Raw genomic sequence first — 17,890 nt, 5'->3', positions numbered from 1 at the left:
AATAAGGGATAAAAGAAAACGCTATTGAAACAACCCAAACGGACAATTATAGAAAGTTAATCTCATCCGGCTGACTGATCAGACAAAACTGGCTTAAAAGCTTCACAAATCAACATTGTCGATCTGATGGGGAAAAAAGTTTAGTCATCACGCAATCAGCGGCACGCGGTCTCTCAAGGCTCACAGAAATTCCATGCTATCTGCAGCCTGAGAGGGAATCCCTTCCGACTTACTGGAGAGTCATCCAGGTCCAGAGAAAGCCGTCACGCACGGTCTGCTCGCTTCCCCGGGTCGGATCCACAAACGGAACATTTTGATGCCTAAAAAAAAACAAACAAAAAAAAAAAAACACAAACAAAAGGTTATTCCTGGGAAAATGGTAACGAAACTACAATTAAAAAAAAGTTCCTGCTGATGCATCAGACAAAACTGGCTTAAAAGCTTTGCAAATCAACATTATCGATCTGACGGGGAAAAAAATAGTCATCACGCGCATCAGAACACAGCGGGGCTGCAGATCAAACCTCTTGCAAAGGTTCAGGGACGCAAATGAATATTCAGCCAAGAAAAAAAATGGGATTCTACCAGCTACATTATATGGCACCATCATATTCCACGGCGCTGTACGATGAGAAAGCAGGATTGAAATATTAGAGTTGCTTATATCAGTTTTGACCCCTTATCCATGGGGCCTTTAAAGGCCAGCTGATAATTAGGATACTAGCTTTGAGTATGTTAATATTTGCCAACACAGTTTACGAGTCAGTGGAGGGGTTAATAATGCGTATTAAATGCTCATAAAATATAACATCTAGTACACTAGGAGCATGTAGTGTTAGGAAAACCCAGGACTGGATTGCGGCCTAGCACGGATTAGCAGATATTAAAGGATTAATAACCCATATACATTATACATACATGACAGAAACTATAAATAGCTAACGACAGCTTAAAGGAAAGAAACTGAGTCACCCAACACTACCCAAAAGACCGTAACCCGAAGCGGATGCAAACAACCCGTACTCACCTATCGACGACCGGACAGGAAAAAGAACGACTGAGGCCTGATCCTTTGCTTTTATACGGCAGTAGCTGGTGGACATGCGCAGTGCCGCTGCCGTGTGTAAACCGTGACCAATCACAGCGCTGCATTCCAACACCAAAAACGCATGCGTAGTATGTATTGCAGGGATTTGTGTTTTACTCATGCGCATTTAGTGGCTGCTTAACCCCACCGCTGCCGGCTGGCTATTGCCTAGAATTATTCACTGCACCAGCTTTGCAAATGGCGTTAAAGTAAAGCACACAAAAAATCATGCGGTTTTATTTTTAGCTTGGAAAAGGTACATTTAAAAAAAAATAGCAAACCAAACTTAGGACACCAAAGAATGATGGGAGTTGTAGTCCAGAATCAACACACAATTATATTATATATAAATATATGTACACCTATACACACAAGCAGGTATTCCAGCTGTGATATAGCAGGGAAAAAAGCACCAATTGGGACACTCAGACATCATTAAACCGGAGGAGACCACCTGAGCCTGATACCTACCTTTAAGGTGACCCTCCATTGTAGTACTTTGTGATCGGTGGTGGGTCGGTGGATGCTGGCGTCACCTCTGTTGACAGACCCGGCGGCAAGTTACCTGGGATGCGTAGTCACGGCTCAGGCAGAGGTCAGCGATGGTGGTGGGTTAGATCAGGATTTCATTGAGTTACTTTGTATAAAGCAGACCCACGGTCAACGAAGAACGTTCAGCATTAGAATTCCCCAGTTATTTTTAGGCCGCATTTCAGGTTTCCCCAAAACAACTCTAATAACCCACGCAGGTGTGTGAGGAGGACGCCCACCATATACTTGGGCAATTATCTCCCTCTTTCATTAAGTATTTAAGGGTTCCCGTGCCGGTCGGTTTGCTATAACGGGATTCCGTAAGTCTCTGAAGGCCAGAAGAATGGACCGGATGAAGACCGCACGTACATGCCCTTATATGGTCAAAACGGAAGCGTTTCCCGGATTGGAACTCAAATGATAATGATGATTGTAAGTTATATTTTATGCCTCATCAATGATAACAGACCAGGGGTCAGCGCCAACATCACTCATGGTGGACATTCACCGCGGGGACAATTGAAAGATGGTCCACAGACCTTCACAACTCTTGCCCTGGACACCTCACCTATCCCTGCTACAGACGTCTGTGTTAAGGCGGCCATGGGTGGCATTGTGACCGAGCGGCCAGAGACCTCCACGCCGTCACTTTTCCCCAACAGTGGAAGTATCCGGTTGTTCAGAATCAATACATATTATCACCCGCATTACAACTTTATTTATAAGAAAGGGAACCACAGGAGACATCAATGATCGAGGGTAACCAAATCAAATCTATGGGAGCTGATGAAATAAGACATGAGAAGATTCGGTCAAAAAGTAGAAGTTCCACACTTAGAATACATGAACATACCTGGAATGTTTAGTGTCCAGAAGGACCTCCTTTAACATCATCATCATCAGGGGCTCAAAGGAATAGGCAAATACGCAGGCACAACTATCTGTGCCCTACAGTATAGCATCCCAAAATAATATCTGGAACATACATATTACCCCAAAACAACCCGATTTCACCCGTCCACCCACTGCACAGAAAAAAAAAAGAGCTGAGAAATAATGCAGGCACATTAAAAATCCTGCAGGAAGTGGTGGGAGCAGCAGCTGCCTGCCACTTCCTGTCTTGTAGTATTCAATATTAAGCCTTTGGATGTAGGACAGAAAGCTTACCAATGACGGCACACCAAAAAATTATTCTGGGAATTCTCTTTGCTGATCATTTGTATACAGAGAACTCCCATCATTAAGGAAGTGACATCACCATTCGAAAGTATTACATCACCCGGAAAACACATGAATCCACCTCACTGAAACCCATTGCTCCGTTATCTTTATTTACCAAACAGTTTATTTATATTGTGTATATATTTTGTGTTATTTCTTTTCCCACAGACCCCCGGCTGCAGTCTGCATTAGGAATCCCACTGTCGACCCAAGCAGGAAGTTTTAACCCACTTCTTGGACTGGCAAGTATTTCAAAGAGCGGCAACTGTGCAAAGGCTCAAAAAAAATAGCAAAAAGGGGGATTTTATACTAATAACAAAAACGGAAAACAGAATTGATCGTAACATAGACCCCGGAATTAGGATCGAGAGACTCCTTTAAACGTCTCCAGATTCCACCGCCTCGTTTCAAATAAACACCACTCTTTACCAATAAATTGCCAACTCCACATATATTTATTATCCATCTGACAAGTTCAATTTATTATTTTTTTTATTGTTTTTTTTTGTTTTGTTATTGTTTTGTTTTTGGTGACAAACACTAAGTTTTACTTACATTCCATGGGGTGAAAAAATTCCAGCGTTAACAATGAACTGAAGCGGTACTTAACTTGCGAAGCAGTCGTGCTTTAAATAGACCGAGAGGCGAAAAATGTATGGCGTCCATCGCTGGGCCGCAGTAACACAACATCAAAGCAATACGGTTTATATATAATCAATGGCGTTTTTTTCAGCCCTACATGGATATGTAGTTAAACATCCTAAAGCACTCACGGAAAATCAAATTATATATTTTTTTCTTCATATTTGTGGGAGATCATACCCAGTAATGCAGTGATATAGCTCATCAGCCTTAAAAATACATCAATTTACACGCAAAAAAAATAAAATAAAAAAAAAATTTATATATTCACACACAAAAAAAAATAAATCTGAATGATTCACCATCTAAAAAAAAAAAAAAAAAAATTAAAAATATTTTTCTACAATGGATAAACCTATTTGGTCAGACTTTTTTTGGTTTTTTTTTTACTTTTAATGGGAGGGCACAATATATAATTAAACCTAAATTAATTCACAAATATCATCATGTTAACCCCCCAAACTTTTTATTTTTCATTTTTTATTACTATGTATATGACCACACAAGGATATGATCTTTCAAACTTGATGAAATGTATATCAAAAGTTTCTAAACCGAACTACGTACGGGTACAATTAAGAAACTTCCTACCATTTTATCACATTAAAACAAGAAAAAAAAATAAAAAATAAAAAAAACCAAACAAATATATTCCTGGGCGGCCAGTCTAACTACACTTTAGCTGTTAAAACTAGAGTGCTCCGTCATTGATAGCGATGACGGCAAAGTATTAGTCCGCCATTAGTTACGAAGATAACGGCCACCCGTGTCTTGTGCTACAAGATGACAGCAGCACCCATGGCCTTAAAATAAAACAATGGAGGTGGAAGAATTTGATTTTCGATGGTGCTTTAAAGGTTCAGTTTAAAACCTGTCTTTTTTGTTAGTTTTTTTCAGGCGGTACTGTCCAGTGTTTGTCCCAAAGTGTTTGAGTTAGCCGGTTTGAGGAGGGCGTCACTTTCCATTTCTGGTTTGACACATCTGGAGAGAAAGAAGACATGGTTTAGATTTCCTAGATGACCCAACGCCAGGCCTTTTACGAACGAAGAGGAGAACTGGGTATAAGTAAGTCTGTCATGCCCCCAAAAGGCCAAAACATTTAATAATTTGATCCCAAATGCATAACATTGTATTTATGAAATGTCTCATCCTGCAGTTCTTAGTCTACCGTAGAGCTGAGATCCGAGTGTGTCAGGCCGGCAGATGCTAAGCTGCTCATTTGGATCTGGAATGAGTGAAGTTGTGTGACCAACGTCTGTACGTCCAATGTCTCTACTGAATGTGTATTTATTAATTATACCAAAACAAACAAATTTTATCCCAATATGAACATCAAGAATAGCATGAAGAGGTGTGTAACAATGTGGCAAAACTCACACAGACATTGGCCCGTTTCCCGTCCGTGGCAGATCGGTGCTTTGTTGGTCCAGCTCGGACAGCAGCTTCAAGATGTTCAACGCAGCCTAGAACATCAGGCAACGGCGCATTAGTAGCGGAACAAGAACCCAAGAACGCGGGGACAGGCCGAGCGAACGAAGTGACGTCTTACCATATCGTGACAGGTCTCCACGTCCTTCCCTATACCGTGACTGATTAGCGGTGGTTGAGAGGAACAGTTTATCAACGACACAAATTCATTTTTATTATTCTTTGGAAAATCTTTATATTCCACCTGGAAATAAACACAAGGCAGATGATGATCCACGACGCGGCAACAGGGCGGCAACGACACATTGAAACGTTAACGATAAGCGAGAGGAATTAGCTTCCTCTACATGAACAGGTCGGAGGGGTAAAGCCGTCTCGCTGCTCGGACCGGTTACCTGTATTCCTTGGACGTTGGAGAGGAAATCTAACTGTTCGGAGGGTCTTACGAGAGGGCCGTGAAGTGCGTAGCTGGAGTTACTGTTCTTTAAGATGGCGTCGGCGGTGGGGGAGTTCCGGGCGTACAGCAGCTCTCGTGCAATCATGGCCGTCAGCGTCGCCTTGGCAGGGTTGGGGGCCACCCTGTTGAATTCTTTGGTGTTCAGAACTTTATTGACGCCGACAGCTTGGGCCACCTCGGGAACCATCGGCAGGATCCCGGCGGGCAGCTGCTGATGACTGTGATAAGGCATTCTGAACTCGTCTTCCTTGTTACCTACAAACGGATACGTTACACGGTGTGGGAGCGCGTATTAAACACGGAACTAAAAATATAACGTGAAAATAGCCCAAAACTAATGAAACAAAAAAAAAAATCTTTATTTAATAACTGCTTTTAGTCTAGGGCAGGCGTCCTCAAAGTCTCCTTTGCAATAAAGGTTCTCCGGTATCTCACCAGGATGATCCAGGCCCATGGGTTAGATTGTAAGCGCCTATGAGCACTATTGGTTATGTCCTGCTGTACAGCGCTGCAGAATATGATGGCGCTATATAAAACAATATTATTAATAATAATAGAAGCTTCCTCAATGCTGGAGACAATATTTGGGGCATCTGATCATACAACATAGGTTTTTGCACCAAATTTATGTTCTTTTTTTAAATTAAATTTACAAAGTATGAGAGTATTCCTAAAAACCTTACTATTAACCGTGTCGGATTCTCCGGAGCCGGGCTCATAAAACGTCACTTTCCTTCCGTCTCCGGGTTTCTTCAAAGGCGTCTGAAAAACAATTCTCTCATCAAAGCTACAGCAGGGACCCCAGAACCGGCATTCACGCCGGAGGATTATCCAATAAATTCCCAAGTACCTGGCGTGTAGGAGTTGGAGGCCCAGCGCCACAAATAACGTGAAACGCATTAAAATCCCCCCTCCGCGCAGGTACTCGGAGCCCTTACCTTTTCCTCGGTTTTGAGAGCCGGCTTCGGGGGGGGCGGAGGGATCTTAAAACCTAGAAGTTCCAGCATGTTTTCGGCAGCGTTCCGTTTGGCCACCTTCTTATTAGTGCCCGAGCCGTCCGCCGTGAGATTCCCAACTTTAACCTGTGCATGGAAATGAGGAAGGAATTATATATTATGTATTATTGCGATACAGTAACAAACATAGGAGAGTAGCGTGTATATATATATATATATATATATATATATAAAAATAAATAATAAAAATATATATATATAAATTATAATAATAAAAATATATATACTATATAAAATATATGGAAAAAATTAGATTTATACAAAAAGTCCGCATCAGAACGTAAACTCTAATTCTGATGTTTCCACACTTTCCATATGTGAATTTTCTACAGCGTTTGCCGCTCAACGCAAAGTCTCAACGCACCTGCATGACAAACTCGCGGCGCCTCGGCAATCCCTTTTCTGTTATTAAGATATATTCCGGCTCTTTTTCTTTTTTCGCTTGTTGTATTTGAGCTAGTCTGCTGATAGGGTTCATGCCTTGACCGTACTCGGGGCTTGTCGGAAGCTGCAAGGGGAACGAAAAAATAAATGAAAAAAAAGCTCAAAAAAAGAGCAATTTTCATTGCGTTTGTTTTGCTGTTACTTGGGGGGGGGGGGTGTTATGCCGAATTACCCCCACTTAATTGAACATATCGCCATGCACTTAACATACTCACTCCCAGTCAGCGCTGCACACAGGGGTCTCCCCTAACCCCCCTGGGAATGCCCGACAAGCACTACCAATGATTCCATTGGCTCATGGAAGACGAGGGGAGGTGCAGCAGAGAGGCTGCAGCTTCTAGATCAGCTAAGTTATTTTGTTTTCTTTTTCATTTTGGAAGAATACACATTAAAGTACCCCAAAAAAGATGAAAAGATGCGCCATGCGTCCCCCTGCCCACCTTCACTATAGATTTTGTTTTCTTTTTGATCCTCGGCTTCATTTTCTCAACCGTCGGGAGAGGCGGCAGCTTCTTCAGCTCCTGGAGCACCGCCGTAGCGGCGTTCTTCTTGGAGATTTTTTTGCTTTTCCCTTCGCCCTCCCCTGAAAATTCACCCACCGACACTTTGGTAATGAAGCTCTTCATGTGGGGGGGCCCAGATTCCTTGGTTACCTACAGGGGGGGGGGGCGGGGGAGAGAAACAGACCGGGTTTATCCCCCAAATAAAGTACTAAATCATATAAACCCAACAGCATGAGCCTTTCCACAGGCCGGAGGAATGAGGCGTTTTTGACCCGTCACCCGATAAAAGTTTTGCAGATTTATCCGCTTTCAATAAAATTACTCAACCCTGAAGTTTTATTTCTCACCTCAAAGTTCACAGGCAAGTTCCTTTTCAGTGCAATTTCAAACACTTGGCTTATTTCAGATTTATTGAGATTCTCTTCATCAGCCGCTTTGCCGTTCAGCTAAAGAAACAGAAGTTAAATTATAAAATGCCTTTTTATGCCCGAAAACCACCCGCGAAAGCTTTAAAGTTATTGGAGAAGCTCCATTTGGATACATTTTAGAGGTCTTCAACGCTTAAAAAGCCTCAGTCTCTTCATCGTAAGATATGGCGGCCACCAAAACATCTGAAGATGCCGCTGCAACCCTTGAACTTCAGCCGATCTACTGACGCCCCCCCCCCCAGGTGTCTCTTCTCAATACCCCCAGTGAGATGCGAGACCCCCCCCTAGCAAAAGGAGTTTGGGGAGTCTTCAGGTACCTCGGGTTTGTTAAGAAGAGGTTCGTGCTGCAAACACTTGAGCGCTTTAGCAGCGGCGTCATGCTTGGCGGCCTGTCTCGTCCTTCCTTTCCCGTGAAATAGTTGCCCGCCGATGGAGAGCTCGACTTGATAGAGTAACGGCGGCACCGGGAAGGGATAGAAGTACCTGCGAGACACGACGGCTTAGAGAAACTACTAGAGAAGCTTAACCCTTAATCTACCGTTTCTCCAGGAGGTATAACAACGTACCGTGGGGGGTAGGCGCCGCCGCGCATGTTGTAGCTGTACGGGGATCGGATGCCTGTGTAGGGGTCCAGGGCTTTGTATATCGGCTTCCGTCCCAGCTTCATACAGAGCGCGTTCAGCTCCACGGTCGGCGTGATGCTATCTGAAGGTCATAAGGAATAACAAATCAATCGGAATCACGCAGACGGCGATTGTCTCGCGCATTCCAGTCCGAAACGAGCAGTTATTACATGTATTTCACGAATCGAACAGAATTTGAAGCAGAAGCCGCTTTGGGATAAGATAAGAGCATGATGGGAATTTAAGTCCAGCAATGGATTACAGACTTTTGACCCGGTCCATGCATAGGGCCACTGGACCTGACTTTTTTAAGAGCGAATTAGAATCAGAGCGTCCAACGGCCCCTTGGGATCGCCACTCCGACAGCATCAAGCCGCCTGACCGCCAAACACACGGAAAAAATAGATGGCCAACGGGAACCGAGGTGTCAGTTCCAGCGACACAAGGAAAATCCGACTACTGAATTAGTAAAATAACACAACAAGCTGACCTATCGATTAAATACATTTGTTAATTAAAACACGTCATCATACGGCACATACTGCTCAGAATATTAAAATTAGTGGGGAGAGGGGGGGAGGGAAAAGGTTAAAAGTCAGAAAAAAGGAAAAAATGACCACGAACGAAAAAGGAAATCAGATCTTCACACACATTGCTGTGCAAAAGTTTGGGGTCACTTTCCTGGTTATTGAATGAAAAGCAAATTTTCCCCATTAAAATAACATGAAATGGATCAGAAATCCAGCGCAGACGGGGTTAATGCTGTAAACGGATGATTTTTAATGGAATCTCTTCATAGGAGTACAGAGGCCCTTTATCACTCCCATCACTCCTGTGTTCCAATGGCCCTTTATCACTCCTGTGCTCCAATGGCCCTTTATCACTCCCATCACTCCTGTGTTCCAACGGCCCTTTATCACTCCCATCACTCCTGTGTTCCAACGGCCCTTTATCACTCCCATCACTCCTATGTTCCAATGGCCCTTTATCACTCCCATCACTCCTGTGTTCCATTGGCCCTTTATCACTCCCATCACTCCTGTGCTCCAATGGCCCTTTATCCCTCCCATCACTCCTGTGCTCCAATGGCCCTTTATCACTCCCATCACTCCTGTGTTCCAATGGCCCTTTATCACTCCCATCACTCCTGTGTTCCAACGGCCCTTTATCACTCCCATCACTCCTGTGTTCCAACGGCCCTTTATCACTCCCATCACTCCTATGTTCCAATGGCCCTTTATCACTCCCATCACTCCTATGTTCCATTGGCCCTTTATCACTCCTGGGTTCCAATGGCACGTTGTGTTCGCTGATCCAAGTTTAAGTTTAAAAGGATAATTGATGGTTAGAAACCCTTTTTGTAATTATTTTACAGCCAGAAGTGTCCTCGTTTTCCATGAAAACAGCTCAGTGACCCCAAACTTTTGAGCGGCAGCGTATATCCGGGGAGATGTATAAATACCCCCTTTCTTGAGTTAACGGACGACGGGTAGCATCTCCTTTCCGCACCGCCTGAATGAACACAGGTGGATACACACTCGGCAGCGGTTTCTATCGCCGGCCGGCAGCGTATTTATACATCTCTCCCAGGCGGTTAGTTGCTGTGACGGCGGAGCGCTCGGTACAGGTTTACATGCCGTACGGGGTTGTAAACTTGTACCTGGATTGTTTCCCTCACCGCGAGACGGGCGGGCTGTAGGTTTGGGGAACTTTGTCCCCTCCAAGGCTTTGGTGGCCGCCGCGTGTTGGGCCTTTTTAATACTCGTCCCTTCGGCCTCCCAGTACTGGTCCCCTAGCGTGAGCTGCACAGTGAACATCTGCAGAAAGAGACGTGACAGATCAGGAACACGGAAAAGTCATGCTTACACCACGCGAAAGCCGCGCTCTACACGCTAAGACGCGTCCTGCACAACCAAGACCATTCTACAATCAACGCCAGATTTCATGAGACAATCAGCATGGCGGCTGCATCCAGCCCCGGAGCATGGATTTATAACCATCATGCTGATACATTGCTGCGTCCAACAGACAGGAATTGTTGGGCAGCATCTCATGCAGCCCGGCGGGTAACATCCATGGAAAAGCTCGGCAGATGAGGAGCCATGAAGTCAGTGGTAAAGCAGGAAGGGTGAAAAACACAAAATCCCAGCATTACGAAACACAGAGTCCTCCGCGGTCACATGACCTTCCGACAGGCACGAGCCTCGTTGCCTCCCCCCACCGAATCAATTTGTTTCAGATGTCACCATCTCGCGGCGGCCACCCTGGAACCTGTGCAGTTAAAGCTAAAACGTGGAGCTTTGGAAAGCCCTCATCACAGACCGTCTCGCACGAAGGCTCACATACTGCAGAGACTCAGCAGGCAACTTACGGACCCCTAATCGTTACCGAACTTCAAGTCCAATGATGGCCCACTAAGCCACGCATCAACTCCCATCATCCTTTATCACGAGGCATAAATGAAAAGTAAGGTGGGCCGTCTATCCCAGCTGCAGGGTCGGTATCAGACGGTCACATCGAACACGGCCGACAACGTGGGGTGGGGGGGGCAAGACTTTCCCATTTTTTAAGGGAAATCAATAAAAAACCTACTAGGTTTATAACAAGTTATTAAGACAGGGGTGTCCAACCTGCGGCCCTCCAGCTGCTGCAGGACTACATCGCCCACAATGCTAAGGGCCTAGCAGAGGAGTATGGGAAATGTAGTCCTGCAGCTGCTGGAGGGCCGCAGGTTGGACACCCCCGTACTATGAGATCCCCGATACGTATTTCGGAGAAATCGTGCTTCCTGACCTCGTACTTAAGGAGGTTTTTAAGAATCTCGCACACAACGCGATATTATTGCGGCCGACCGCTTCCAACGAATGGCTTTTCTGCAGATTCTTGAAAAGAGGGGAGCGGACTTCGTGCCCGAAAGACGTGAAAGGTTTGTGCGCCGGAGGGGGGGGGGGGCGCAGGGACCTGCGCCGACGCGACCCATCGGCTCACCGACCAGTGCACAAAGCGCTAGACCTGGATACTGTATAGAGAAATACACAGACGGCTGGAAGGAATACCCACTTGTCTTGGGCGATCTTCTCCCACTCTCTCAAGAAGGCCGTAATCCTGCCACCGTCCTAGTGGAATGACCTGAGAAGGGGGAGACACCGGGTCAAAAGCTCTCCTTAAATAATAAGCTCACCGAGAGGGGTACAATTGGTTAAGAATGGAGGGACGGCGCTTGGAGCGTCGCCCGTACGCTGGGACAGCGAAGCGGACGCTATGGTTTGCTGGTCCTCCATCGCTGGAAGGTCTAGTCAAGGGTCTACACGGCTTCCTCCCCAAAAGCTCTTCTCCCTTCCCCCTTTTACTTGACTTCACCCTCATTTTCAATCATTCTGTTGGCACTTCGGCTCTTTAGGGTTTACGATAAGATTATGATTTCCCTCCAAGCATCTATGGCATCAAATGTCAGGCGGCCATCTTTCCGTCCACGAACCGAGGACATCGGCCGCCCCTACAAGAGCCCAACAGCCTTACGTGCGACTGGACCGGCCGCAAAAAAGACACCACCTACTTATCACCGAAAAGTAACACCAAACCGGGTAACACCGTATGGAACTCCCGCCTACGGTGCCATCGGTCTGGTTGTTTGGAAGCTGCCGGCTCATACCCATAACGGACGCCATCTGTCAAATGGCGCTCGGGTTCTCCAGTCTGCGCAAGAGGCTACCAATTTTTAACAATGGCCACTGAACGCCAGCCTTCCCGCAAGCCCAGAACAATTCACGTTTTACGAAGACACCATCGACGTGACCGAGGACTTCGGCGAAGGCCGGCGTGCAGTTCTCCGGGCGCCGGCAGCTTACCTTTGAATGAGCCGGGCCTTGCTCGCTTAGTAGTTTATACTGCGGCTGGACTTTGTTGAAACGGGCTAACTCATTCACAAGACACATCGGGGTCTTCTCTTTGGGGTTTGCCATGTTAGAAGAAACTGAAAGAAAGAAAAGACTCCATCATCCACAATCACTTGGATCAAAGAAAGTGTTACGGGGAGGGTAAAAGTTAACCCAAGATGGGGCTCTCCAGGTCCCTGATCGGTGGGACAAACGCTCCCCCAGCGGCAGGGGGAATTTACACGGCTTTCGGGGGGGGGGGGGGGGGATATATGTTCATGATGATTAGAACGCGTAGACGGTCTTCCTAAGACTTGGAAGTTGACCAAGGAGATCATCTTCTCAAATTCATTAAATTCTGACATAGCCCCCCACCCAAAAAAAAACGAATTAAAGACCGAGCCTTTGAGGATGTTGGCAACAAAGGCAGGCGGGGGTCCGGGACGGTCGGGTTTACCTGCAGCGGCGCTGGTGGACGTAACAGATGAAGGGGGTAAAGCGGAGTTCTGATGGGGCCTTCCTGCGTTTTCGGAGGGCAGCGAGCTGGCGGGGGCAGGGAGGCTCAGAGGTTGGGGGAGAGGAGAATGCTGGTTCTTGTTGAGGATCTGGCTCCCGGAGAGGGTGGCCGGCGCGTTTGGAACTTGAGACATATTTCCGTCCATTGGAGCCAAAAGCCGGGGGGGGGGTAAAACAGCGTTCAGTGCAGATTACAGTCAGTGCGGCGGAGCTAGAAAGGACTACCTAGGGAAGGAAAGACACCGGAGAAGATCAATGTTAGCGGCAACCGATCCCTTTTGCGTTAAATGTTTGTAGAGTAAGATGTAGAGTTACTTGGAGCTCCTTCTCCAGACACAAGTCGGCCCCCGACCGCCCAGAGGATTCCTTCCTTTTTTTTTGTGGCGATTTCACACCTGAGCCAAAACTTCTATCCAGACCAACGCTGTGTGTTAAACGTAACCAAAAGGGATCATTTTCCCACCAGCTACACGGGAAGTGACCTCACAGACCAAGAGAACGGCGTAATCCGGAGCCGTCCTGCCGACGCTGCCGGATTACGCAATTAGAAAAAAAAAGGAAATCATAAATAGCAGAAATATCCAAACCGACTGCATCCAACCCAAACCGGCAGCCAAGGAGCCCACGGACAGACGGCAATCCCCACCGAGAGCCATCGCTCCCAGCCACCACGTCCCCGCAGAAGCCACTCTGAACAATTTATATTGAATTCTGAAGTTGCGTCGCTTTCCTCACACCTTATATAATGAGAAACACAGAATCTGCTGGCAGATCGGCCCCATGCGGCCCCCGTCTACTCGCCCGTTTCTCCTGCTGTAAAGACTGAAACCTTAATCAGCCGTGGATCTTGTCTTAGATTCAGGAGCCGTATGTCTATCCCACGCATGTTTAATCCCCTTATTAGCCACTTCTGTTGGGAGGCTGTTCCACTTATCTACCACCCTCTCAGTAAAGTAAAACGTCCTTACATTCCATCTCGGCCTCTAGACCCTCGACATCCCGTGTCACGGAAACGCGAAGTTTAAATGGCAGAATCAGCACTAAATCCAGAGACAGAATGCCAAGCGCCGCGCGATCTTAACCCAAAACGGTCATTTAACCCTGGAAATGCTGGGTGGGATGCCTGGCAATCAGTCAATCCAGGCAATCAACGGACCCCCTCCCCATATCCCGGGACCCAAAATTACCCACCAAAGTTCAAGGAGGGATTATAGACGCAAAGCAAGACCGTGCCCCCCCCCCCCCCCGTGTGGCAAACACCATTCATCAGAATAATTAGAGTTTCAACAAAAGGAAAATATAGATTTTGACAACTTTTCATGTTTTTTTGTTTCCAAGATTTGAAACGCCGCCGTTTAACCCCCGCGGAGCTCCAGTCTCCACCAAACCTCCGCGACAAGGAAGCCGAGAGGAATCCAGAACCTACAAGATCCACCGACGCATCACACGACGGATCCAGACGCGGTGATCCTTCACCCGGGGGGCATCTTAACGAAGACAAACAAACACACATCGTGGATACAGCATCACGGCTGAGCGCTAAGGTTCTGCGCTTCCCACTGGCAATTATTATTATTATTTATTGCTTTATATAGCGCCATCAAATGCCGTAGCGCTCTACAACGGGTGGCAAACGGTTCACTTCTAGCACATAATTAGATGCCCCGGGACGGATATAAAACCTCAAGAATATTATCCAATTAAATAGCCAAAAAATAATAATAATAATAATATATAATATTTAATAAAAAAAATAGATTTTTGGTAAAAAAAAAACAAAACGCTAAAAGACATCCTCAATGATGCAAAAAAAAATTACAATCAGCAATCCAAAAATTATATAAAACAGTGAGATGCTGGAAGTATGAGAATAAATCGCCGACAGCGACATTTTTAAATATAGGCAGCTTGGAATCAACTTTCCCTCTCGAAGAAATAAATAGGGCCTTTGCTACTAAAGCTGGTTTAAAGGGGGCGGAAAAATAGTTTTACCATCTGACAAGATTAACAAGAACATAACGTGCGGAGTCGCCCGGGGGGCGGCAGATGCTGTGCAGGTTAGAGGGTTTTTCTTCGGATTTGGGTTTAAACTCACAAAACATGGGACAGTTTACTAACCCCCACTATAGGAGAATGCAAATTAAACATAAAGCACTTTTCTGACAGCGAAGATGCAGCCCTGCGGCAGAAGCTGCCCTCCTCCACCGGCGCGCGACATTTCTGGTCACCGATTGGCTGCTTAAAATCCCTGGCAGGAAAACGCTTCCTTTTAAATCAATTGGAGCGCTTTCCATAGATGCGCACGGGGGTCCCGACAGACCCCTGCCCACAGCTGACCCGAGGCGAGTATATCATGGGCAAGGAGACGTGTGCGGCTAACGGGGTGGAAAAGTGGGGCAAATGCATATGGGGGGGGGGGTTATGCCGCCCACATGTAGGACCTTCATACAAATCTGTCACTGTCACTAAAAAGCATGTAAACATCACACAGGGGCCACCACTCCCATACGTTAAAAGAAATATATATATATACACACACACACACACACACACACACACACACACACAACGGTTTGACCAGAACAAAGCTTCCTCGGGATTTATTGGTGCGATCCCCATCCGCCAAGATCCATACATATATATAATATATACACGCATATACCGTGTTGTGTTTGTATGTGTATATATACACACACACACATATATACACACACACACACACACATATATACACACACACACACACATATATACACACACACACTTGAATTAGTCGATTCTGACAGCTCCTATAAATCACACTATACATACAAAGCAGCGCTGTGTTTTATGATGAGCAATAAATAAAAATACAGTAAGTTCCATTCATACCGGATTTGAATTATTTATAGTCTTGGAACTACAAACACGCTGTATATATACAGATATACATTATATATATTCATAGACACACATTACATATTATATACATACACAGTAACACACACATTATATATTATACACAGACAGTTCCACACACTTTATCCGGAGCCTCCCTGCCATTCATACAGTGTACAGGAGACACAGCGCCGGTATACTGTCGGGAGAAACGCTGTGGGTTGATAGATGCCGCCCGGCCTTTGCCGTTTTATATATGAGCGGTACCGGCGTCTGCCAGGGGCTACGGCCTAGCCTTTTGCTAGAACGCCACGGAGCTTCCCAGCTCCCCAGGCCGCCCTCCCAGCTCTGGCAAGCGGCTCGGGCTGTGTCGGGTGCCGCCGGCTGTACGGAGCCCGGCCCAGCTCACCTTGTCTCTCTGTCTCCGTGTGTCCGGTGCCCTGGGAGAGGGGAAGCCAAGGCAGTCAACCGGGTGTTGGGGGAGGGGTTGTTTCTAGTCCATGTAGGGCGGGGATCGGTACCGGGGAGACCGGAGGGGGGACACACACGGCAAACACTAAAGAGAATGGAGAACCGGAAGTGACGTCACCGGCGAAGGTGGACCAGGGAGGGGACATGGGACATGCTTCTTTATCTGCTGTGTGACATCAGATAGCAGAGCCTGTGATGTAAGAAGTTTGTCATTATGTGCCACAAATAAATCACTGACTCCATTCATTGACCGTTGTGGTGACGATACAGAGAACTGACGTCAAGAGCGAGGCTGAGGGTGATGGGAGTCTTCGCATATTATACACTGATTTTATACTAATAATACAAATCAGGACAGACTGTGTGTAGAGAGGGGTGGGGGAATAAATTTAAATAAAGAGGTTTAACAAAAGACAGGAGGGAAGTTTATTTCAAAGAAGGAGAAAATTATAACAAGAGACCAAAATCTAAAACTAGAGGGTCAGAGACTGAGATGGAATGGAAGGAAGTTTTACTTTACTGAGAGAGTGGTAGGTAAGTGGAACAGCCTCCCAGCAGAGGTGGTAGAGGGTAATACAGTGAGGGTATTAAACATGCATGGGATAGGCATACGGCTCCTGAATCTAAGACGAGACCAACGACTGATTCAGGTTTGAGTCTTTACAGCAGGAGAAACGGGCGACTAGACGGGGGGCCGGATGGGGCCGATCTGCTGGAATGTTTCTAAAAGGACCAAACCGCGGTCTCCAATATCCAAAATCTCTGAGGGGCAGAGAGGCGCCGCCAGCATCCCGTATCCTGCTGCCATCGCTCCTGATCAGCGGCCGGGCGGCGACCTCCTTCCATCAAGACGCGACCCGGACGGACCCGGGAAGGCAGTTTTACCCCGGGGGGGGGGGGGCGTTGTTGCTGTTCCCATCGCTTTCTGTCCTTACAGGCATCAACCTTATTAATAGCCTCCGTTTCCACTCCAGGGGCATCGGGGAGGAGAGGGGCACTTCTGTTTTAAGGGGTGTGGTTAGAGGTGCAGCTTGGGGGGGGCTATTTACATAACTAAGTGGGGCATTTAGTAGAATAATGGGGTTTATTTACCCCGTTTATAAAGCCGTCTCCTGCTGTTTCGATACATATTATCGGGGCTTTTAGGGCTGTAGAACCCTGCGATACCTTTTTTTTGGGGGGGGGGGGATAACATTTATCAGCACCTTATCTTTTATAGAATTAATCATGTAGCAAGGAACGCGATATTTAGGACGTATCGGTGACAGAGAACCCCCCACAAGCCGCTTCCACCAACAGGCAAATATTCCGAGCTCTGAGAAAGGGGACAGGAGGGACTGTCCCTCCAAAAGCAGGGACACACGGCAGATAACCCCCCCCCCCCCCCCCCATCTCCTCTAAATGACCTTAATTTTCTAAGCCTTCCAACAAATCACTGCCGGTACAGAGCAGATGCATCTGATGTAAAGCAGAGCCGCGTATGGAGTCGCAGTAACTAACGCGGACGCTCAGTCCGTTTTCCGCCCTCAGAATTATTTGGCGAGGGGGCGATTTTAGGAATTTCGGCCGTTTCAACCCAAAGTTCATTTCGGGCGAAGCTTCCGCAAAGCGTTACCTGCTTGAGAAAAGGTTATCGCAAGTCAAAAAAAACAAAAACTTTATTTAATCAGCAACAGAACAGAAACCAAAGCAGAAGAAGCCTTGCTCAGACGATACGGGCACAATAATCCTACGATAATAATCCTATTAAACTGACCGGGGGGGGTAGCCC

At 46.5% G+C, this 17,890-nt stretch overlaps 1 protein-coding gene and 2 non-coding genes across 4 annotated transcripts; all 3 read right to left on the bottom strand.

Annotated features, from left to right (window-relative positions):
* Window positions 1-69: 69 nt before the first annotated feature.
* Window positions 70-160, bottom strand: LOC149279299 (small nucleolar SNORD12/SNORD106). The gene has a single exon (XR_016278595.1). It is a non-coding gene; the product is annotated as a small nucleolar SNORD12/SNORD106 (small nucleolar RNA).
* Window positions 161-410: 250 nt separating this feature from the next.
* Window positions 411-500, bottom strand: LOC149279298 (small nucleolar SNORD12/SNORD106). Its single transcript, XR_016278596.1, has one exon. It is a non-coding gene; the product is annotated as a small nucleolar SNORD12/SNORD106 (small nucleolar RNA).
* Window positions 501-4,374: 3,874 nt separating this feature from the next.
* LOC149279297 (double-stranded RNA-binding protein Staufen homolog 1-like) lies at window positions 4,375-12,917 on the bottom strand. 2 transcript variants are annotated; one of them, XM_089501356.1, is made up of 14 exons: window positions 12,713-12,917; window positions 12,229-12,353; window positions 10,041-10,197; window positions 8,324-8,462; window positions 8,075-8,240; window positions 7,677-7,775; window positions 7,267-7,479; window positions 6,747-6,890; window positions 6,305-6,448; window positions 6,050-6,128; window positions 5,305-5,621; window positions 5,031-5,153; window positions 4,859-4,944; window positions 4,375-4,462 (listed from the first exon to the last, which is right to left on the bottom strand). In XM_089501356.1, the coding sequence occupies exons 1-14, from the start codon at window positions 12,915-12,917 to the stop codon at window positions 4,375-4,377; spliced, it is 2,085 nt and encodes a 694-aa protein (XP_089357482.1). The 2 variants fall into 2 exon arrangements, with proteins under 2 accessions (XP_089357482.1, XP_089357483.1); XM_089501357.1 differs by having other exon boundaries at window positions 7,273-7,479.
* Window positions 12,918-17,890: the final 4,973 nt, after the last annotated feature.

The sequence above is a fragment of the Sceloporus occidentalis genome, unplaced genomic scaffold, assembly GCF_023333645.1.
Source record: "Sceloporus occidentalis isolate IW3139 unplaced genomic scaffold, rSceOcc1.0.p SCAF_173, whole genome shotgun sequence".
Taxonomy (NCBI): Eukaryota; Metazoa; Chordata; class Lepidosauria; order Squamata; family Phrynosomatidae; genus Sceloporus; species Sceloporus occidentalis.
The sequence above is the reverse complement of the archived record's forward strand: the minus strand, read 5'-3'. Positions and strand labels throughout refer to the sequence as shown.